We start from the raw sequence: 24292 nt of genomic DNA, 5'->3' as shown, positions 1-24292 counted from the left end.
GTAGCATTAGAGGTTTCTGCTATAAGTGCAGACACACAAACATATACACGGGAAAACTCACACAAGTACGAATAAACGGACACACACAGCAGATACAGTTGCACCTGAAAGACAGCGCTGGCTCGCGCACGCAAAGTCCCCCTCCCCCCTCCTCACACACCCACACACACACACGTGCGCTCGCACGCACACACACACGCACTCACCCCAACCCCGCACGCGCACACACACACACACACACACACACACACACACACACACACACACATATGCTCTCGTACAAATACACACCAGAGACATAGATAGTTAATTATTTGCACTCAAGAGAAACAGAAAATCACAAGAAGAAGATTATTGCATCATTTGGTGATTAGAAGATGAATCCTAAAGTAAGCAATTTCGCTCATTTCTCCTTAAAAACTTTTTATCCACACGCCAGTGTAAGTGCGAGAACCACTTGAGTGAGACTTAAAAGCATCAAATTTAATTACAGCGCGTCAAAAATTATACAAACAGATTAATGTATACACCAGTAATGCATTTGCCAGTCAAGGGAAAGCAAAGTTGCGCACAAAGGAAAATATTAGCTCCCAAACATTACCTCCACGCACAATGGACTTAAAAACAATGGCCGCAAGAACCGAAGGAACCGTTTTTGACTCACTTCGGGAACCCAATCCTCTCAAATGCGTTCGTGTGCACACTATTGAAGCTACAGAATATGAATCAAGTTTACTTACCACTGATACCTCTCCTCTGAAGCTGGATATTTCCAAAGAAATATGACAGAAAAGCACTTCAAATCGGTGTCAGAGAGCAAGCGAACAACAACGTTGTACGGGATGATGGCTAACAATCGCGCGAGGTCACGCTGACCGAGCGCGGTACCCCAAGAGTTCACGCGAGCGGCCCTCGCTTCGCATCTCTGTATGTATGTCTCTGTACACACTAAACACTACCCGCCTCCTCCTGATTTTAATTTTATTCACGACTAATAGCTTTTTCTCGTGCACGTCAATGCATATGTGTTCGTTTTAAATCGTACATTCTAAGCTGCATAAATGCAATATTTACACAGACCGAATAATCTGAAGAAAAATCAACCATCTGCCTTGCCAGCGTGTACGAAATCTGTATCGAATGACACATTATTCATGTGAATGGCGACACACCTGCATTTCCATGGCCAGCTGACCGAACAAAATGAGAATAGCCACGCAACACAGAGAAGAGAACAAGACTGTATAAAAAGGCTTGGTGTCCAAGACTATCACGACCGGTGTTTGAAGACTACCAACATGGCTGCCATCTTCCTGTTCCTGCTCTCGGCTGCTCTGCTCGACTTGTCTGCTGCAAAGGTATAACTTTATATATAAGCATATAAGCATATATATATATATATATATATATATATATATATATATATACAACTTTGACCTCGTTGTTTTGTCTTTTTTTTTCATTTGTCTGTTAATTCTTTATTTCTGTCTGTTTTTCTTCATCTATTTTTACATTTAATCAAGTTTTGTTTTTTCTTTCTTTCTTTCTTTCTTTCTTTCTTTCTTTCTTTCGTTTCTTTTCGTTTCTTTCTTTCGTTTATTTTCGTTTCTTTCTTTCGTTTATTTTCTTTTCTTTCTTTTTTTCTTTCCTTTTTCTTTGCTTTCTTTCTATCTTTCTTTCTTGTCTTTTCTTTAGTTTCTTTCTTTCGTTTCTTTTTTCTGTTGTTTCTTTTTCTTTATTTGTGTTGATTTTTTGTGGTAGGGTGTTCCTATACCTATCTCTCTTTCTTGTGTCTGTTTCAACAGTCAAACACTGAGAAAACAACATTGAAAAAAGATATAGTAGTTGTTGACAGATTGATATGTAAATGTCATGATTTCCGGATACCAGGCTAAACTAACGGCTAAACATACCCAGACACAGACAGACCACGCTGACCCACCTAAACGGATGGACAAATGGAAAAACAGATAGACAAAACACAACAAAACACACACACACACACACACACACACACACACACACACACACACACACACACACACACACACACAGACTGACATGCATCACCACCACCGACAAGAAGAACAAATACAACGATACTACATACATACAGACAGACAGACAGACAGACAGACAGAAAATGGGGTTCACACATTTACATGTATTTTTGTTTTGTTTAAGCCTCCCGCAAAGCGAGAGAAGCGAAGCGCCCGTAAGTATGCTTGTATTTATTGATTGGGATTTATAAACGAGTACAAATCGCATTTTGAATTAATCCCAAAAGGGTTCATTTTTTAATGGGGCAAATGCGGGGGGGGGGGGGGGGGGGTGGGGGGGGGGGGGGTGGGGGGAGGGGGGTCTTTTGACATGCCTTCGTCCAGATAAGAAACACTGGTAGGTACCAATGCAATGTGGGTAAGACTGTCATAATCTGTTGTGGTGGTGGTGAGGGGGTTATTGTTGACGCTTTTGTTGTTATTAATTATGTGCGACATAAAGTTGGATTCGATGTTTCTTTATGCTTCCTTTAGGTTGGGAATATTACGATGTGCACCCAGTAGAGACCATCACCATCCAAAGCGAAGACCTTGGCGAGAATCCAAACGAGTTGAACTACCCAAACAACGCTGAATGGTTTCTCAACATCTACTCTGATAGGTCTGCTTACCTCAACATCCAATACGACGTCGACATCGAATCCACGTCCGACTGCAGCCACGATGCGCTGACGCTAGGGGCGTACGTCCGCCTTTCACACCAAGTCCGTATCTGTGGAACGCAGAGTGGAACATTCTCTGGTAAGCATTGCAATTGACAGGAAACATAAGAGACAGGAAGCGTAAGAGAAAGCAAATATAACAGTTGTGGGAATTTCCGTTTGCTGTACCTGGTGCTTCTGCTCACAATGTGAACACATAATGCATGTAAAACCAATAGTGTGGCTCCCATTGTTTCTGATCACAAATTTTTTTGCATTTCTGATAACAACATGTGCACACAGCTTCAAATGAACAGTTCAATAAAGTGAAAATCTAATGTTTTGTTCATGTTTGTCAGATAGGACGTAGGGGTTGGGTAAAGACAGTGACACATTTTGAGAAATTTATAAGGTAACACCCTAATTTCTTTTGTGCTTTGGATACAGGATATAGTCAACCTACATGTGCTTAAATTTGCTGCTTAAATAATGATTTCACGGGGTGTTATTGTGTTAAAACGCTTTTGCCACTAAATTTATGATGGTTTTACCTTGTACGGCTTTGACAATCGTCGATTACATTCCACGTACATTTTGTTGGTAACATATTATGATAGATTAAACTTTCTATCCATTTGTTTACACAATCAAATGAATTATTTATCATATACAAGGCCAAAAATGTTTAAAAAAAAACACAATCACGTTCAAAATCACAGTGTTTTCCGCAAAATTGTATTTGACCACCCCCAGATAAAAAAAATAATTGTACAAAAAAAGTTAATAAGGAAACCACCTTTTTACATTTAGTCAAGTTTTGACTAAATGTTTTAACGTAGAGGGGGGAATCGAGACGAGGGTCGTGGTGTATGTGCGTGCGTGCGTGCGTGTGTGCGTGTGTGCGTGTGTGTGTGTGCGTGTGTGTGTGTGTGTGTGTGTGTGTGTGTGTCTGTCTGTGTGTGTGTGTAGAGCGATTCAGACTAAACTACTGGACCGATCTTTATGAAATTTGACATGAGAGTTCCTGGGTATGAAATCCCCGAACGTTTTTTTCATTTTTTTGATAAATGTCTTTGATGACGTCATATCCGGCTTTTCGTGAAAGTTGAGGCGGCACTGTCACGCCCTCATTTTTCAACCAAATTGGTTGAAATTTTGGTCAAGTAATCTTCGACAAAGCCCGAACTTCGGTATTGCATTTCAGCTTGGTGGCTTAAAAATTAATTAATGACTTTGGTCATTAAAAATCTGAAAATTGTAAACAAAATTAAAAATTTATAAAACGATCCAAATTTACGTTCATCTTATTCTCCATCATTTTCTGATTCCAAAAACATATAAATATGTTATATTTGGATTAAAAACAAGCTCTGAAAATTAAATATATTAAAATTATTATCAAAATTAAATTGTCGAAATCAATTTAAAAACACTTTCATCTTATTCCCTGTCGGTTCCTGATTCTAAAAACATATAGATATGATATGTTTGGATTAAAAACACGCTCAGAAAGTTAAAACAAAGAGAGGTACAGAAAAGCGTGCTATCCTTCTTAGCGCAACTACTACCCCGCTCTTCTTGTCAATTTCACTGCCTTTGCCATGAGCGGTGGACTGACGATGCTACGAGTATACGGTCTTGCTGAAAAATGGCATTGCGTTCAGTTTCATTCTGTGAGTTCGACAGCTACTTGACTAAATGTTGTATTTTCGCCTTACGTGACTTGTTTCTTTCTACATTAGTTTAAATATTGCTTAGAGAAACCTGTGACCAAAATGTGTATTGAATCCCAGGAGGGATTTCAATACACTAGTATCATTTGTACGCGTGCATCGATGTCTGGGGCCCTTACTACTCTGCTATGAGGCTTACACATCCAAACATTGTCTGTTTACCTCTGTGGCGACTGATTTTCCAGTTGTGATTAATTCTTGTAATTTATTCGGATTGTGTGCAGTGTCATTGGAAGAATACTACGGAGAATACTACCTATCGTTCATGACTGATAGCAGGATCACAGGACGTGGTTTCAACCTGACCATCACAGCTGACCACTATCCCTGTAAGTGATATCAGCACTCATCACACTATATGTCTGTCTGCATCTGTTATCATTTGTATTATGTGTCTCAATTGGCTTGCACTTGCTTGCTTTTATAAGTAAAAACGTCATGGAAAAATCGACGATTTTAATTAAATATATTTTGTCACAAGTGGATGAAATACTACAAGTAGATAACATTATATCGACGCCCGTTTTTAACCACTTGCTTCCCTTTACATGATAAACCGTCCATAGATCGCCGTTCTCCCGAACTAACTCCTTAGTATGTCATCAAGAATAGAGGATTTTGGGAAATCCTTTCATGCGCCTTTCGGCGATTGGTCAATGCATTTCGTATAAATAATGTCGGTCTCGCTTGATATTATCGCTACTTTATATTGCTTTCCAAGCTTATACGAAGTGACCGGGAGCGTAGGGTCAGTTACTAAACTAGCCCCAAACAGTGAGATATGGAGAACAGTACACAAATACGAGCGGAGAGACAGACTAAACTACTGGACCGATCTTTATGAAATTTGACATGAGAGTTTCTGGGAATGATATCCCCGGACGTTTTTTTCATTTTTTTGATAAATACCTTTGATGACGTCATATCCGGCTTTTTGTAAAAGTTGAGGCGGCACTGTCACACCCTCATTTTTCAATAAAATTGATTGAAATTTTGGCCAAGCAATCTTTGACAAAGGCCGGACTTTGGTATTGCATTTCAGCTTGGTGGCTTAAAAACTAATGAATGAGTTTGGTCATTAAAAATCGGAAACTTGTAATTAAAATTATTTTTTTATTAAACGATCCAAAAACAATTTCATGTTATTCTTCGTAATTTTCGGATTCCAAAACCATATACATATGTTATATTTGGATTACAAACAAGCTCTGAAAATTAAAAATATGAAAATTATTATTAAAATTAATTTTCCGAAATCGATCTAAAAACAATTTCATCTTATTTCTTGTCGGTTCCTGATTCCAAAAATATACAGATATGATATGTTTGGGTTAAATACAAACTCAGGAAGCTAAAAAGAATAGACATACAGAAAAGCGTGTTATCCTGCTCAGCGCGACCACTACCGCACTATTCTGCATGGCTTGTCGATTTCACTGCCTCTGCCACGAGCGGTGGACAGACGATGCTACGAGTGTACGGTCTTGCGGAAATAATGCAATGTGTTCAGTTTCATTCTGTGAGTTCGACTCAGACTGAGCTTGACTAAGTGTTGTATTTTCGCCTTACGCGACTTGTTCATTTGTGTTGGCAAAGTCTTGGTCTCGTTTACCTTGACCCTGACAGAGCCTTGGTCTAGGTGTAGTCACGGCCAGCCCAGAGTCCCCCCCCCCTCTCCCTCTCTCTCTCTCTCTCTCTCTCTCTCTCTCTCTCTCTCTCTCTCTCTCTCTCTCTCTAGTTAGTCCCTCTTTATGGCGAGGGCTGGATGTAAAGAAGCACATTATCCTACATACGTGAGAGAGACACCCGTGAGATAATAATCGTTCAAATCACACGTGTGTATATCATGTAAATGAGGTCATGTCAAGCAAGTCTGGCAGGGACCTGTTTTTCCACTGCTTATGATGCCAAAGTCACCGAGACAAACGTCATTATAGAAACACAAATTGCGCTCGCTAATTACCCTCGATGAATCTTTAGAACTAACACGTGACGCCACACTTTCAGAGTGACGTTTCTTTGCTTTGACGTAATAGATTGCACGAGGCTTTAGAAAAGATCGAGGTTCTAAAACAAGCGTCTTCAATTTAGCTGCCTCGAATACAGGACATTTTCAGTAAAATACACGTAAGTACAGTATGTAGGATAAACAGAATACTACATGGCTTGCTGTGTCGTACCAGATTTACACTCGTTGCTTTTTCAAATAGTGAACAGCTCGCTTTCGCTCGCAGTTCAATATTTTAAAAAACAACTCGTGTAAATCTGCTACGACACAGCAAGCCATGTAGTATTCTCTATTTATAAGATGTTTGATGGTTTGTTGACAGACCAGCTTTTTTGTTGGTCCAAGGGGACCATATCGTCTTTTGTTTCATCTGTATCGACCAAGGCAGAAGGCCGCGGTTGATAAATATGAGACAAAAGGCGATATGCTCCCCGAGGACCAACAACAAAATGCTGGTCTGACGACAAGCCACCAAACATCGTTTTTGTCATCATTTTGGTTGTGCAACAAAATGCACAATAACCCACAGGGAGACGAATTTTTAGAATCCAACTCCGGGCCACAAAGCACCGTCACAGTAGCTCGAGATAACACGTCAACCTTGTATGTGACGTCAAACGTAGCTTGTTGACGCTTTTCTTCCAGTCTGAAAATGTACAGAGCTGCGATCATACGTGTGAGTTCAGTAAGTGTTGAGCATATTTCTTTTCTTTTTAAGTGTTTATGACTTTTCGTTGTGGATTTTGCGATTACAGAGATAAGTTGCAAATTGACCATGAGTCGCCGCGGTAATTATCAACATTGATTGGGTCTTTGAGAGTGAATGCTTACAATCGTTGTCCTCGGAAACACAAATCCAAAGCCGCGATGGTTCCACACATCAAACAATCAGCCTGATTGGTTTTTACTTTGACAATCCACGTTTCACCTGAAAGCTCAAACCAGTTCACCACCTCGATTTATTGCATGGGGAACATGAGATTTTTTTCCCAGGTGTTTGTGAATGAAAACTCATGAAAATGATGACAACACTGCTTATTCTATTACCCTCGTTAAATAAAGAATTGTCATTGCCATTGCCACTCTCTCTCTCTCTCTCTCTCTCTCTCTCTCTCTCTCTCTCTCTCTCTCTCTCTCTCTCTCTCTCTCTCTCTCTCTCTCTCTTTCTCTCTCTCTCTTTCTCTCTCTCTCTCTCTCTCTCTCTCTCTCTCTCTCTCTCTCTCTCTCTCTCTCTCTCTCTCTCTCTCTCTCTCTCTCTCTCTCCTCGATCTGTTACACTCTGTACATGTACGGTTTTGATGAAGTATGGGAAAACCAAGGTGTTGGCGATGAGAGGGCGTTCCTAAAAGGATTTAAATAAACACTTATTTCATCCTATAAGCAAACCTGGCTTGAAACTGTACAAGGAAGTGAACGTTTCTCTCTATACAGAACCTTCAAATCAACCCTAACGTTAACATTATCCAAATATTTAAGTGATTTGAAACATATTAAAGCTAGAAATCTTCTGATTAGACTTAGATTGGGAGTATCTCCTCTGAAAGTGCATCGATTTCGCTTTAATTTAAATGCAACATCCGCTGATTTATCTTGTCCATTTTGTTGTGGCAGTGTTGAAGATGAAGTCCACTTTGTTTTAGTATGCCCTAAATATGCTGAGTTAAGAGAATATTATATTCCACGAAAATACACTAGAATCCCATCATTGTTTAAATTAACCATGCTGTTTTCAAACACTAGTAAGCCGCTACTGCTACGTTTTTCTACATTTGTCATGAAGGCGCTTTCCATTCGTAATCCATAATCCGTAAACGAAACAGGGCGATACTAGTAGGATGTTCTTGTTTTTGTTTACTATGTGCATTTGTATGCTGGTGCTTGAGATGTGCACGAGTTGGTTTTTTTTAAATTTGAAGTACGAGCTGTTGACTATTTCAAAAAAGCAACGAGTGTAAATCTGGTACGACACAGCAAGGCATGTTGTATTCTGTTTATTCTACCCTAGCTGTACTCGTTTTCTATGTCCGTACGCGACTTATATGCACGCACCTGTACTTACACACACTCAGGCACACACACACACACACACACACACACACACACACCGCACACACACACACACACACACACACACCCACCCACACCCACATACACACACATACACACACACACACACACACATGTATGTTCGCATGCGCTACTCGCGTTCGAATTAAACGACTTATTAGCCTGCACAGAGAGAGAGAGAGAGAGAGAGAGAGAGAGGGAGAGAGAGAAACATTGAAACATTGAAACATTGAAACATTGAACTTTATTACAGGAAAGATAGCATTAGGTCCGTAGGACCTTTCTTACAGCTAGTCCTGATCTAAGAGAGAGAGAGAGAGAGAGAGAGAGAGAGAGAGAGAGAGAGAGAGAGAGAGAGAGAGAGAGAGAGAGAGAGAGACAGACAGACAGACAGACAGACAGACAGACAGACAGACAGACAGAGAGACAGAGCCAGACAGAGACAGACAGACTGACACAGACATAGACACAGTCAGATCCGATCTGTTCGCATTTTGTGCGTGTGCTTGTCTGTCTGCACGTTTGTCACTCTGCTGTCTATTCCCCGTATCGTCTTCCTTATGTTTTTACCTTTCCGCTTGTTTGTTTGTCCGTCTGCTTGTGCGCCTGCCTGTGTGTTCTTCTCCATGTCCCATCGTCTTAATGCCTGTGCACCAGCCTGCCTGGCAGTCTTCCTTCCTGGCTCTTTGTCATCCGAGTGTATGTTTCTCTGTCGGCTCATCTGTGTGTCTGCTTATAATCATAACCTCCTGGTGACGAAATGTCTCAGCTCCCCCGAAATCGGCGTATGCTGCTTGAATGGCGGGGTTAAAACGATCATACACGTAAAAAAAAAAACCAGTCATGCAAAAACATGAGTGAACGTTGGAGTTTCAGCCTTTGAACGAAGAAGAAGAAAGAGAGAAAATGTGTCAGTCCTAGATGCATTGAGCTTTATTTTAATTATGTCTGTTTGTCTGTTATTATGTCTGTCTGTCTGTCTGTCTTCACTGAAACGATCGGTATTCTTGTTTTCCCAGTATTGTGATGAAATGATAAAGTAAACCAGAAAGAATTGAAACAAACACACACTAACTTTGACATTGCTTCGCAACTCGGTTTAGATTACTCCACCACGGACCTGCCCCACTACAACAGACCAGCCGACGGCGGTATGGGCAGCACCCCCTACAACTACAACGACTACACCTCCAACTACCATACCACTGACCGCTACAACACTGACCGTTACGCCACTGACCGATACAACACTGACCGATACACTACTAACCGATACAACACTGACCGCTACAACACTGACCGTTACGCCACTGACCAATACAACACTAACCGATACAACACTGACCGATACAACACTTACCGCAGCTATGGCGACTATTCTACCGACTATTCTACCGACTACTACTCACAAGACTACTACGGGACTTCCGACGATGGGTGGAACTACAACGCTGGAACTACTGAAGGCTCCAGTCCTGCCTTCAGCACGTCATGTAAGTACTGTGCGGTCTGCATAGTTTAGACAGAGCATATTTGATCTGCATGTATATACTTGACAGCAAAAGCAGGCAAACAGTTTTACAGTTGTGCTTTGAATGCAGTTCCAAAGGGCTTACTTTTACTGCGGACTGCGCGTGATGTTTGTTAATCTTCGCACTTAAACATCGTCGCGATCTGCACGTGCATTTTCAAATTTCTGACCCCGATGCACAAAGCATTGTTGTCACGGAGCACTCTCCCAGGTTTACTTGTTGAAACGACGAGGTAAAACCGCACAGAGTCAAACACGACGCTCTGTACAATTTACCTTAAAGGCACAGTAAGCCTCCCGTAAACCATCACAGATACTGTCAGGCTTTTACACACAGTACAAACACCCTTCCATTTGAACGCTCGCCAAACAGGAACATCCTGGCTGCTTTCCGTCAAGAGTAAGACATTTTCAAAGAATTTATTTTCGTGGACCGTCTCTTCCACAATTTGGCGCCTCGTTTTTGGCGCTAGAACTAACTTTTAAAATCTAAATAATAAATTCACAGCTTCTAACACAAACATTCCTAAATCATAAAAGATTTCTTTTTTCAGCAAGATAAGATTATTACAATTCGAAGTTTTGAAAGTTTAAAAAAAGATAGGCCGGAAGCAGGGTCACAAAAGGTCGTGTCTCAAAGCAGACGATTTTTCTACATAGCGCTCGCTTTCTTTGAAGCCAGCCGCCGCCGACAAGTTTGTGTGACTAGAGGTACACAATAACGTGCTATTTCAGATACAGCCAGTCGCATTGACTTGTAATCACAAACTGACGACTAAAATGTGAAAACAAGGAAAGTGGATCACACGGGTTCACGATGGCTCAGATAAACCACGAAATCTGGTGTGTGGTTTACGCAAGCTAAATAGCAATGCAAACGAACTGTTCCATGTTATGCTATTAAATGCTATTGCAAGTGTGTTCCATAAGCTTAGAACTTCTTTTCTCAGTAGAAGATTGAAATCGTTTTGTAAACCATTTGAGACATACTGGGGCTTTAATTTGAAATGAATGGGACGGTTGAGGAGAGGAGGTCTGGAAAGAGTGAGGGGGGGGGGGGGGGGTGAAGGTGAGCAAAGGGAAGAGTATCTTTTCAGACATTTGACAAACTACTCGAAAGTCAGTATATAAACTCAAATAAACTTACCAACAAAAACATTGTTGCCCGTATCATTTCATTCAAATGTTCTGTGCCATTAAAAGCAATCAATTTGGTTGTCCGTCACACGTTCTTAATCATAGATCTTTAACAAGGGTCACGAGACCGCCATTCAAAAAAGGGGTACCCCCTAAAATTATCTAACAAAAAAATAAAACTTTGTTTCGAAAAGTGTGCCAGAAAGCCAAGTGGAGTGCTTTTAATGGCATACAAAGTTGGAAAGCATTGACACATGAATGAATGTTTAAGTTGAGGTTAAAAATATGTCGCAATATTGTTTTGGTTTCGTTTATTTGATTACGTTAATGGTACGCACCCCATTTCTCCTTGTATTGATCAAACCATGAAGCTGAGCGTTTGCAAACCATAAAAGCCCAATCAATTTAAAGAAGCAATAACATGTTGTTGTTTTTCTATGTAAAAGTAAACTTTGAACCAGCTTTTATTTCTTTTGTGCAGGCCAGCGCTATATCGATGTGTACGAGTTTGAAAGTAGGACCATTAACAGCAGTGCAGAGTGTGACACTGTGCAGGGCAACTATCCCGACAATGCTGACTGGACTTTCACTATATGGACAATGTCATATTTGAGTTACCTCAATATTGAGTTCGACGTAGACATCGAATCTGAGACCTCGTGCAGGTATGACAAGCTGACGTTCGGATATGACGAGATCCATGTTTGTGGCACGCAGAGGGGAACATTTTCAGGTAAGAAGTGTTTTGTTTTAAAGTGAAGATCAGCAGTCTAGAGCTGTTCAGAGCAGAGCTCTCTGGACATGATATTTTATCCCAGCGAAGCTGGAGGTATCCCAAGAACGCCATACTGTAATCGACTTGAGAACTGTTCATGCCAGTAATGCATGATAAAGAAGGATTCATTGTGCACGATAAGATGCTACAGTTGGGGATGGAAGTTCACCAAATATTGGGAACATACTAACTAAAATACGGTGGGTAAAATAGCATCCCCCCACCCCCCTCCTCGTGTTTTGAGCAAACGCCACCCAAGGCCGCTTTGGCCGGGTACAAATTCCGTAGTTTCCAAGTCTATGGATAAAGCTCGCGGAAGAAGATGACGTCAAAAAGCTTTGACTTTGTGTGCGTGCGTGCGTGCGTGCGTGTGTGCGTCTGTGTGTGTGTCTGTGTGTGCGTGTGTGTCTTTTTTTTGGAGAGAGAGTGCGTATGTGTATGTGCTAGAGTGTGTTCGTGAGTTTATGTGTATGTTTGTGTGTGTATGAGTGTGTTTGTGTGTATATGTGTTTGTTTGTAAAGGTGTGTGTGTCCGTCTGTCTATATGTGCGTATGAATGTGTGTTTTGTGTGTATGAAGTTTGTGCGAGTGAGTGAGTGAGTGCGTGTGAGTGAGTGAGCGTGAGTGAGAGAGAGAGAGAGAGAGAGAGAGAGAGAGAGAGAGAGAGTGTGTGTTTGTGAGTGTGTGTGTGTGTGTGTGTGTGTGTATGTGTGTGTGTGCGTGTTTGCAAGGGTGTGTGTGTCCTTCTAGCTATGTGCGTTTGTGGGTATGAAGTTTGTGTGAGAGAGTGAGTGAGTGTGTGTGTGTGTGTGTGCGTGTGTGACTTGGGATGTGTGTGTATGTGTGTGTGTGTTCCTGTGTGTGTGAGAGAGAGAGAGAGAGAGAGAGAGAGAGAGAGAGAGAGGGGGGGGAGAGAGAGAGAGAGAGAGAGAGAGAAAGAGAGAGGGAGAGAGAGAGAGAGAGAGAGAGAGAGAGAGAGAGAGAGAGAGAGAGAGAGAGAGAGAGAGAGAGAGAGAGAGAGAGAGAGAATTGAATTGAATTGAATTGAATTGAATTGAAATTTATTTTACGAGGGTGACAGAATAAGCAATGTATACATGCTTGTTTTCATCCGGCCCTCGCCCATTGAGGGGTAACGAACAAGAAGAAATAAAAGATAAGTTTAACTATAGTACAAATGACATATTTACCATAATTAACATGTCAAGCAACCAATAAGACATTTTAAGATGCATAACAAAAATAAAAATAAATCTTTCATGAATTATATATAATCATGTTTTTCAATATAATCAGAGAGTACAGTTATATTTTGCCAGCTGCTTGATAATATTTCTTATAAGTTTTGTAAAAGAAACAGCATGTAATATTCCTTGAATGATGTTTCATGAATTCGTAATTTAATTATACAGCATGACTTCCCTTCTTTGTCTCTTTTAATCTAGGGAGAAAATATCCAGCGATATTTCTCCGTAGGCCTAAAGTTCGGCCATGACCTAGGCAAAATAACTTGCGCAGCCGCAGAAACAAGAAAATAGAAATCTTATGAAGCCGTCATCAACACGAACACAATGATTGCAGAAGCAAACTCTGTACCTACACGACCGAGACACAAGACTGATTATTTCACAGCTGCAAAGGGTAAGCTTACTCACGTCAGGTCTTCACTGACAAGCTAGGAACAGACGGAAAATTCCGAACAAAAGTAAATGACGTCAAAGTCTCTTTCGCTTTGCGTGTAACTTTGTCATGACGTCTTTTTGTGACGACAGTATACGCGACAATTTGTTCGCTTCCTGTGTCATTTTAGACTGAAAAGCAACTCAAAAGAAGGAGCTAAGCCTCTGTCTTGAAACAGCTGAAACACTCTTTTGGATTGCTGTTTCAATGTTAACCAAAAAGTTAAAGAAAAAAACAAGGTTCAGTTGCGAACTGACAGCGGATTGAGCATTTATTCCTGTTGATGAAGGTATGATTGAAGCTTTATTCTCTCCGTCAACCAACAAGACTAGATTTCGTAGCAGACGAAAAACAAAGTGTGCGTTTTTCCTGTCTTGTGAAGGCGATTATGTCGTTATAAGTTATCTGTACGTTGTAATGACATTTCAAAACAAAATTTAGCTTTGATGCGTCACGGGATAATAAGCTTATACGTTTTTATCCATGGAATTGTTTTTTTCGTCTCGGCAGGGTGAATGAATTTATTATGTCTTTTCCGGAACTGGACAAAACTGGCCTTGCCAAGACTGAAACAAAATATAGTTCTACAACTTCTAGGCTTGGGTTGATTGCCCATGTTGAATTTCCAATGATTTGTTGCCACATCCCATGACAAATTCTCTTTACTTTGGTCATGCCATATATACGTTACAGTTCCGTCCATGCATGGTATCGCGTGATATTTTGTCTCGACGGGGTGAAAGAATATAATGACGTCATTCTCGGCAGAGCCTCGAGTGACGTCATCATATTCATTGACCCAGTCTCGACAAAATATCAGGCGATACCATGGATGGACGGAGCTGTAACTTATACATATTTGGAATGGCGTTCCACATAATTGCTCCAGAATATGATAAACTCGACTTGTACAGGTCAATTAAGAGAGAGAGAGAGAGAGAGAGAGAGAGAGAGAGAGAGAGAGAGAGAGAGAGAGAGAGAGAGAGAGAGAGAGAGAGAGAGAGAGAGAGAGAGAGAGAGCGGATTTGTCCTTCGCTGGGGGTATGCAGTTCCTTGACATCGCACTTCTACTTAATTTTATTTTTCAACATATTTTTCCAATTTCTTTTCTTTGAGTTTGGTTTTAATAATGGTCTCAGTTCGCGGTCATGAAAAAGCTCGCTGAAGCTCGCATTTTTCATGATCCGCTAACTTCGACCATTATTTTTGATAATCACTGAGACTCGGCATGTAACCTCTACTTCACTGCCGTCACGTGATTTTAGCGGGTCGTATCTGGGTTTCATGAATGGCATTTAGGGCGATTTACAGCTCAAACATTGCCAACAAGCGGTCAACGCGTCCTGAATACCTCCCCTGGCTGGCAACGTTTTGCTTCTCTTTTATCTGTGCAAGGAGCAAACTACGCAGCTCAGTTTTTGTCTTTCATTTTCTGACATTATATCCTTAAAATTTGGTTGTTGATGGTGTTGTTCATTCGCTTAAAAAGCGAGAGGTCGTGGTGCTGGTACGTACATTTTGTGTTCAAATGTTAAAATCACTAACTCATGGTTGATTTTGGACGTTAAACCTTGGAACGAGAAGAAAACAAATACGAATTTGAATACGAATACAGATGTAGATAGAGGCACGTGTAGCATACACAGAGCGATAATAAACTTGTGGGAGTAAATGTACTGGATATAAGTTCGCCGAAAGAGTTCGGCGTCGTTGATGAAAGCGACATCTTCAATAATAATTACGGAGGTCGTGCGTGTGTGTATGTGCGTGTGTGTATGTGCGTGTGTGTGTGTGTGTGTGTGTGTGTGTGTGTGTGTACGTGTGTGTGTGTGTGTGTGTGTGTGTGTATGTGCGTGTGTGTGTGTGTGTGTGAGTGTGTTTGTGTGTCTATGTGTGTGGCTATTCTGTGCAGTACACCATTTTGACCCTGAGTACTTGCTGCGTTTCCAGTCTGATGGCAGCGTTACGGGACGTGGCTTCAATCTGACTATTACAGCCGACACCTACCCCTGTAAGTCAGATCCGATCTGTTCGCCTTTTGTCCGTGTGCTTGTCTGTCTGCACGTTTGTCACTCTGCTGTCTATTCCCCGTATCGTCTTCCTTATGTTTTTACCTTTCCGCTTGTTTGTTTGTCCGTCTGCTTGTGCGCCTGCCTGTGTGTTCTTCTCCATGTCCCATCGTCTTAATGCCTGTGCACCAGCCTGCCTGGCAGTCTTCCTTCCTGGCTCTTTGTCATCCGAGTGTATGTTTCTCTGTCGGCTCATCTGTGTGTCTGCTTATAATCATAACCTCCTGGTGACGAAATGTCTCAGCTCCTCCGAATTCGGCGTATGCTGCTCGAATGGCGGGGTTAAAACGATCATACACGTAAAAAAAAAAACAGTCATGCAAAAACATGAGTGAACGTGGGAGTTTCAGCCTTTGAACGAAGAAAAAAAAGGAGAGAAAATGTGTCAGCCCTAGATGCATTGAGCTTTATTTTAATTGAGTCTGTTTGTCTGTGGGTCTGTTATTATGTCTGTCTGTCTGTCTGTCTGTCTTCACTGAAACGATCGGTATTCTTGTTTTCCCAGTATTGTGATGAAATGATAAAGTAAACCAGAAAGAATTGAAACAAACACACACTAACTTTGACATTGCTTCGCAACTCGGTGCAGATTACTCCACCACGGACCTGCCCCACTACAACAGACCAGCCGACGGCGGTATGGGCAGCACCCCCTACAACTACAACGACTACACCTCCAACTACCACACCACTGACCGCTACAACACTGACCGTTACGCCACTGACCGATACAACACTGACCGATACACCACTGACCGATACAACACTGACCGATACAACACTTACCGCAGCTATGGCGACTATTCTACCGACTCTTCTACCGACTACTACTCACAAGACTACTACGGGACTTCCGACGATGGGTGGAACTACAACGCTGGAACTACTGAAGGCTCCAGTCCTGCCTTCAGCACGTCATGTAAGTACTGTGCGCGCGGTCTGCATAGTTTAGACAGAGCATATTTGATCTGCATGTGAATACTTCACAGCAAAAGCAGGTGAACCTCTTCACAGTTTTGCTTTGAATGCAGTTCCAAAGGACTTACTTTTACTGCGGATGCGCGTGAAGTTTGTTAATCTTCGCACTTAAACATCGTCGCGATCTGCACGTGCATTTTCACATTTCTGACCCCGATGCACAAAGCATTGTTGTCACGGAGCACTCTCCCAGGATTACTTGTTGAAACGACGATGTAAAACCGCACAGAGTCAAACACGACGCTCTGTACAATTTACCTTAATTTGAAATGAATGGGACGGTTGAGGAGAGGAGGTCGGAAGAGTGAGGCGGGGGGGGGGGGGGGGGGGATGAAGGTGAGCAAAGGGAAGAGTATCTTTTCAGACATTTGACAAACTACTCGAAAGTCAATATACAAAGCGAAATAACCTTACCAACAAAAACACTGATTCCCGTATCATTTAATTCAAATGTTCTATGCCATTGAAGGCTATCCGCAATGCGGTTGTCCGTCACACGTTCCTGATCAAAGATATATTACAGGGGTCACGAGACCGTCACTTAAAAAAGGTACCCCCTAAAACGATCGTACACAAAATAAATCTTTGATCTGAAAAGTATGTCAGAAAGCCAGGTGGAGTGCTTTTAATGGCATAAACGGTTGCAAAAAAATGACACGTGAATGAATGTTTCAGTTGAGGTACAAAATATGTCGCAATATGTTTTTGTTTGGTTTATTTGATTACGTTTGCAGAACGAAATATCAAGGGAATTTTGCGGTTCGCACCCAATTTCTCCTTGTATTGATCGAACCATAATGCTTAGCCTTTACAAACCATAACAGCCCAATGCGTCTAATGAATCACTAACATGTTTTTTGGTTTTTGTTTTTCTATGAAACCAGTCATCTTTGAATCAGCTTTTTGTCCTTCTGTGCAGGCCAACGCACCATCTATGTGTTCGAGTTTGAAAGTAGGACCATTGACAGCAGTGCAGAGTGTGACACTGTGCAGGGCAACTATCCCAACAATGCTGACTGGACTATCACTATACGGACAATGATTCCTTTCGGTTACCTCAATATTGAGTACGACGTGGACATCGAAAATTCGGACGATTGCGTATTTGACACGCTGACGTTCGGGTATACCGGAAATTACGTGAACCGTGTTTGTGGCACACACAGAGGAACATTTTCAGGTGAGAAGTGTTTTGCTTCAAAGTGAAGATCAAAAGTCTGGCACCGTAAACTGCAGCGGTCTCTGGACATCGTGTTTTTTTTTTAACATATATTTGCTATTTATCTTGGGGTTTGGTTTTATTAAACGTACTGTCTTTTGTTTAATTTCCTTTAATAAATGTGGGCTTCAAATGTTCCAATCATTACCTCATTATTGTTTCGGCGTCGTTAATGACAGCAACATCTGTAATAACAACTACTGAGGTTCGGGTATGCCGGAAATGACGAGATCCATGGTTGTGGCACGCAGAGAGGAAGGTTTTCAGGTAAGAAGTGTTTTGCTTCAAAGTGTAGATCAAAAGTCTGGCGCCGTAAAATGGTCTGGTAAAGAGGCCTCTTAGAATGGTATTGTTTTTAAACATGTATACATTCTTAACGTTTTTCTATTGGGGTTTGGTTTTGAGTACACTTATCGTCTTTTGTCTAGTTCCCTCCAGGACGTTTGGGCTGCTTAATCCTTTGGTAAAGAGTCCAGCAACGTGATCCCACGTGTGTGTGTGTGTGTGCGTGCGTGTGTGTGTGTGTGTGCGTGCGTGCGTGCGTGTGTGTGTGTGTGTGTGTGTGTGTGTGACTATTGTTTGCAGCACTGAATCAAGACACTGAGTACATAGTGCGTTTCCGGTCTGATGGCAGTGGCACAGGACGTGGCTTCAACGTGACCATCACAGTCGACGACTACCCCTGTAAGTCAGATCCGATCTGTCTGTCAGTTTGTCCGTCTGTCTGCCTTTTGTCATTCTATTGGTCTTTTGCCCTTATCGTCTACCTCATTATGTTTTTGCCTGCCTACCTGCCTTTTTGACCGTCTGCTTGTGTGCCTGTTTGTGTGCCTGTTCTTCTCCCTCTCCCTTTGTTAGCCTCTTGATCGGCTGAAAAATTAGTTACAAAATTAAATAACAAATTATAACATGCAAGTTGTAACAATTAGGCCAAATCTGAGAAGATGGTCTCCAAGGGATCAGGCAATCATCTTGCTGCACTTCTAAGGGCAATAAAGTATGCCGTGGTCGTTTAAAGTGTCATGTAAGTGATCTTGTCATCGTCCCTTAAAACGTGACGGAGTGTATTTGCAATCCGGGTGCGCGGTTGTTGTGTGTGTCTGCTCATCTGTGTGTCAGCTTAATATAATGATAACCTTCTGGAGATGAAATGTCTCAGTCCTGGATGTTTTGAGTTGTCTTTTAATTGTGTTGGTCTGTCCGTCTGTCAGTCTGATTGTCTTCACTGAAATGAGCGAAAACATCCATAATTTTTGCAGTAATGGGAAAAAAGGGTTTTGAAAACCAACAAAAAAAGAATTAAAACTCACACCCACTAACTGTACCATTGCTTAACAACACTGTGCAGATTACTCCACCACGGACCTGCCCTACCACAACAGTCCAGCCAACGGCACAATGAGCAACGACTACACCTCCAGCTACTACACCACTGACCGCTACGCCACTGACCGCTACCCGGAGTATCCTCGTTTGGAGCCTTCCAATGGTAAATGTGTTTTTTGTTTTTTTTCAATATTTCTTTTACAGAGAGAGAGAGAGAGAGAGAGAGAGAGAGAGAGAGAGAGAGAGAGAGAGAGAGAGAGAGAGAGAGAGAGAGAGAGAGAGAGAGAGAGAGAGAGAGAGAGAACTTCGAACTTTGAACTTTATTTATTTATCGAGGGTAACAGAATAAGCAAAATATACATGCTTTTTTTTCGTCCGGCCCTCGCCCATTGAGGGTAACTCGATTAATAACAAGAAGAAATAGAAGTTAAGTTAATTACAATACAATTTATATAATTAACATCTCAAAAAATTAAAAAGACATTTCAAAATGCATTATGAATATCAAGCAATGATGTAATATTATAACATAATTATTTACTTGTTTCCAAGAGAAACAGCATGATCATTTCTTTGAAGGAAGTTTCACTGAATTGCATTTTAATTAAATCAGGAATGGAGTTCCACAATAAGGCGCCAGAATAAGAAAGACTTGATTTGTAAAGGTCAATTCTAGGGGTTGGGGTAATTAATTTGTTTAGTTTTATTGAATTATTCAGTTTGAAATTTGAGGCAATGAATGTAGGTGCATTCCCTGACATAATTCTATGCATCATTGCACCTTTGTTATAGGTAAATCTTGATTTGATAGGAAGAATCTTTAATTTTTTATAATCAGACGTAGAGAGAGATGCTTTTTTTAAAAGAATTAATTTAACAACTCGTCTATGTAAAGAGCACAAGTGTTTCAAAGTGTTTGCACTTGCAGAGTCCCACACTGTGGACGCATAATCAATAGTTGATTGAATATATGCCTGAAAAACCACAGAGAGAGAGAGAGAGAGAGAGAGAGAGAGAGAGAGAGAGAGAGAGAGAGAGAGAGAGAGAGAGAGAGAGAGAGAGAGAAGGAGAGAGAGACACACAGACACAGACAGACAGACAGACAGACAGACAGGCAGGCAGACAGACAGAGAGCTCATATATGCCATCCGAATGCTTGGCTATTACGTACGTCTGGCTGTCAGTAAAGGCGTCACTCACATCAGGATATATCCTGCCCAAAGAGAGAAACTAGTATCGTGCAGCTCCGCTGACTACTGGGATTTTTACTTCTGCTTCTTGGTTTTTTTTTTAAATTCTGGAACTTTGAACGTTGGCAGTCAATTTGTTTTTGGATTAATATCATGATAACACAAAGTCATGGCACACTGAGTTTGTGGCAGTATATGACTGTAACGTTTCTGTCCAATATAAATATTGTTGTCTTCTTGTGTTAATGTCGTATTGTAAGGAGGCGCTGGACGCCGTTCAGGAAGCCGTGCGGTGTCGTATCTCTTTAACGCTAATGGACACTGACATTCCGTGGGAAAAACCCTGCATGTCGGGTTTTGAAGTTGTTGTGAAAGAGTGAATACCATTGCATTTAGTGAGACAAACAATCCACACGCCAGTCACTAGCGAGGGGTGTGTCTGAAACACGTGGACACAGGCCAGTCACTAGCGAGGGGTGTGTCTGAAACACGTGGACACAGGCCAGTCACTAGCGAGGGGGGTGTCTGAAACACGTGGACACAGGCCAGTCACTAGCGAGGGGGGTGTCTGAAACACGTGGACAAGGAGCACCTGCGGTTTGTTTGTCTCACTAAAAGCAAGGGTATTCACTCTTTCACTCTGACAAAGTTATTTCCGAACATCGTCTATTACGCGGACGCCTGTTTAACATGGGAGCGCAAGACAGTCCGACTAGAGGCCCTGGGCACAGCCGGAACCTTTCCACAAGAGCTGGTGGACTCTGTGAGGAAAGCTGTTCCGGCTGGTTAACTTAGCATTGGTGTCGTATCTCTTTTACACTTATCATGCGGGCATAACACATGTTAACACTCATTATGCGGTCTTCTTCTTCTTCAGCGTTCCAGAGTTTTCTGGTTACGTGTGAGCTCGTTTACCCATTTGGGTTCCCCAAACAATACTCTGAGAGCATAGTCAGCTTCACTCCGCTTTCGTTGAGTAGGCATGCTGGGTATTTTTGTGTTTCCATAACCCACCGAACTCCGACATGGATTACAGGATCTTTTCCGTGCGCACTTGGTCTTGTGCTTGCGTGTACATACGAAGGGGGTTAAGTCATTAGCAGGTCTGCACATAAGTTGACCTGGGAGATGGGAAAAATCTCCACTCTTAACCCACTAGGCGGCAGCGACCTGGATTCGAACTCACGACCTCCCGATTAGGAGGCCGACGTCTTACCACCACGCCACTGCGCCCGTCAATACGGTCGCATGTTTTACAGGGGAGCGCAAGACAGCCAGGCTGGAGACCTTGGGAACAGAACTACGAGAGCTGGTGGACTCTGTCAGAAAAGCAGTTCTGTCTGGTTAACTTAGCATTGGTGTCGTATCTCTTTAACAGTTATCATGCGGGCGTAACACATGTAAACACTCATCATACTGTCACATGTTATACAGGGGAGCGCAAGACAGCCAGGCTGGAGACCTTGGGAACAGAACTACGAGAGCTGGTGGACTCTGTGAGGGAAGCTGTTCTGTCCTTTGACGACTTCCAGGACGTCTACTACCACGAGACACCTCGTCACCACAACAATATGCCCAGCTACCCGGAAGGGTACGCCCACGACGGAATGGCCCGTGACAACCCATACGCCCCGGGTGGCGTCTTGTTCGACGGAATGGTACTTGGAGACGGAATTCCGGGTTACCCAGACGCATACATCCCAGAAGCAATGCCAGGTGACAACGCAATGCCAGGTGACTACGCAATGCCAGGCCCGTGACGGTCCTCTGAAGATCCTTGTTCATGCAAACACAGTCTTCGAACCTGGACTTCCTTTACCATCTGGCGAGGCTGTGATGTTTACACACAACTGCGTGTCTCTGTCTGATGGCCTCTCGCGGAATGTGTTTTGGGCACTGTGTTTGCCACTGGTTTATTTAGACGCTTAATAAAGCATTGAAAAGCAAAACGGTGTTAACGTGTTAGTGTATAAACTGTGTCTGTTGGCTGCGTCATAGCAGCGTCCTTGAGACAGAGATTCATTTTTCAGAAGACACCAGAGGGTTAAGACAAACGTTTACTTATTGCCAATGCACTACAAACATTGCAAAGACATTTCTTGCTTGGCTGCCACACATGATAAACAGCCAGTGGTCCAGTATACATAAAACGAAGGACGACGCACACTCAGACAGACAGTCACACAGACACACGAACACACAAGCGAACACACGCAAACACACACACACACACTCAGACAGACACACTCACACACACACACACACACACACGCAGACAGACAAGCACACAGACACACTCGAACGCACACACGAACACACACACTCAAACATATACACGAACGCACACACACACGCACACACACACACACACACACACACACACACACACACACACACACACACTCACTCAGACAGACACAGACACACGAACAAACACACGAACACACACACGAACACAGACACACGAACACACACACACACACACGAACGCACACACACACACACACGCACACACACACGAACACACACACACACGTACACACACACACACACACCTAAGGTTGGAGGGGGGTGGAGTGGACACTGGAGACTGCCGTATGCTGGAACCTTTATTGCCTATTATTTTGGCATACTGCAAAAGAAAAGAAACCTGGCGATAACATCAGTGATACATACAAAATGTGCTTCAGCGTATTCCCAATACGTGTCCCAATATAGGCCAACTGGTCTAAGAGGACGTTAAAGTCTCCCTCTACACTCCCTCTCGCACCCTTCGTTCTTCTGGTGATGCTCGACTTCCCCGTCAAGGTTGCTTTAAACGCAAGGCTCATGGCTTCCGCACGTTTTCGTATTATGGCCCTCAGTTATGGAATTCACTCCCCTTTCAATTACGTCACTCTCCATCCATTTCATCTTTTAAGTCCAATTTGAAAACTCACTTGTTCCAACAACATTACGGATAGTTCCTTAGCCTAGAGTCTGGGGATGTGAAATGTGCATGATGTGTTGTTTGAATCTGACAGTGATTGTATGAATTTTGTATACATGTATTGTTGTCACGCGCTTTGAACTGATAAGGCGCTTTATAAATGCCCGTTATTATTATTATTATTATTATTATTATTATTATTATTATTATTATTATTATTATTATTATTATTATTATTATTATTATTATTATAAAGCTAAATAGTCAATCAGTCAGACCCCAAAAAGTGAGTTGTGTTTTTTTGTATTTCCAGGACATACATAATTATGTAAGGTTCAAATGAGAGACATTAAACCATCAGCATGTCTGTTCCTTGATACCGTTCATGTTCGCACAGGTGTGAAGCCTTATGGGGTGTATTTCTTCATCTTCTTCTGCGTTCATTGGCTGAAACTTCCACGTACACTCGGTTTTTTTGCACGAGTGGGTTTTTACGTCTGAGGTGCATACCCTGTAGCTTCATGCTTATGACAAAAATCGCCGAAAAGCCGCCTGGAAATGGGTTGAAATCCGCCGTACAAACAGCCTGTAATAATAATTATGCTTGTACGCATGAATTTATACCATACAGGGGACGCAGTCCCGCTGGCTTCATATTTTACTTCAATTTGGGATTGTGTCCCTTATACTGCCATTTGTCCCCCCCCCCCTCCACAGGCACATATTAGAAAATGGAGAGAACTCTTATGTTGAAGGACAAATTTAACATTTTACCAAGGGGGTGGGTACTTGTAGTTAAATCATATTTATCTGTCTTTGTCTTTGCTTTGTTTTGTTTTGTTTTGTATTGTATTTATTGTATTGTGTTGTGTAGTGTTGCGGTGTTGTGTTGTGTTGTGTTGTGTTGTGTTGGGTTGTGTTGTGTTGGGTTATGTTGCGTTGCATTGTA

At 42.1% G+C, this 24292-nt stretch overlaps 1 protein-coding gene across 2 annotated transcripts; it reads left to right on the top strand.

Moving 5' to 3' along the window:
* Positions 1-1256: 1256 nt before the first annotated feature.
* On the top strand, positions 1257-22363 carry LOC138953884 (cubilin-like). Of its 2 annotated transcripts, none has more exons than XM_070325846.1 (12): positions 1257-1358; positions 2185-2215; positions 2535-2801; positions 4659-4763; positions 9613-10002; positions 11659-11910; positions 15545-15643; positions 16291-16620; positions 17599-17859; positions 18484-18582; positions 19247-19387; positions 21674-21777. In XM_070325846.1, exons 1-12 carry the CDS (start codon positions 1299-1301, stop codon positions 21760-21762), a joined length of 2124 nt encoding a protein of 707 aa, XP_070181947.1. In that variant the 5' UTR covers positions 1257-1298; the 3' UTR covers positions 21763-21777. The 2 variants fall into 2 exon arrangements, with proteins under 2 accessions (XP_070181947.1, XP_070181946.1); XM_070325845.1 differs by lacking the exon at positions 21674-21777 and adding an exon at positions 21849-22363 and having other exon boundaries at positions 1263-1358.
* The last annotated feature ends 1929 nt before the right edge of the window (positions 22364-24292 follow it).

This window comes from Littorina saxatilis, linkage group LG17 (assembly GCF_037325665.1).
Source record: "Littorina saxatilis isolate snail1 linkage group LG17, US_GU_Lsax_2.0, whole genome shotgun sequence".
NCBI classification, from domain to species: domain Eukaryota; kingdom Metazoa; phylum Mollusca; class Gastropoda; order Littorinimorpha; family Littorinidae; genus Littorina; species Littorina saxatilis.
This window is presented reverse-complemented; position numbering and strand designations above follow the sequence as displayed.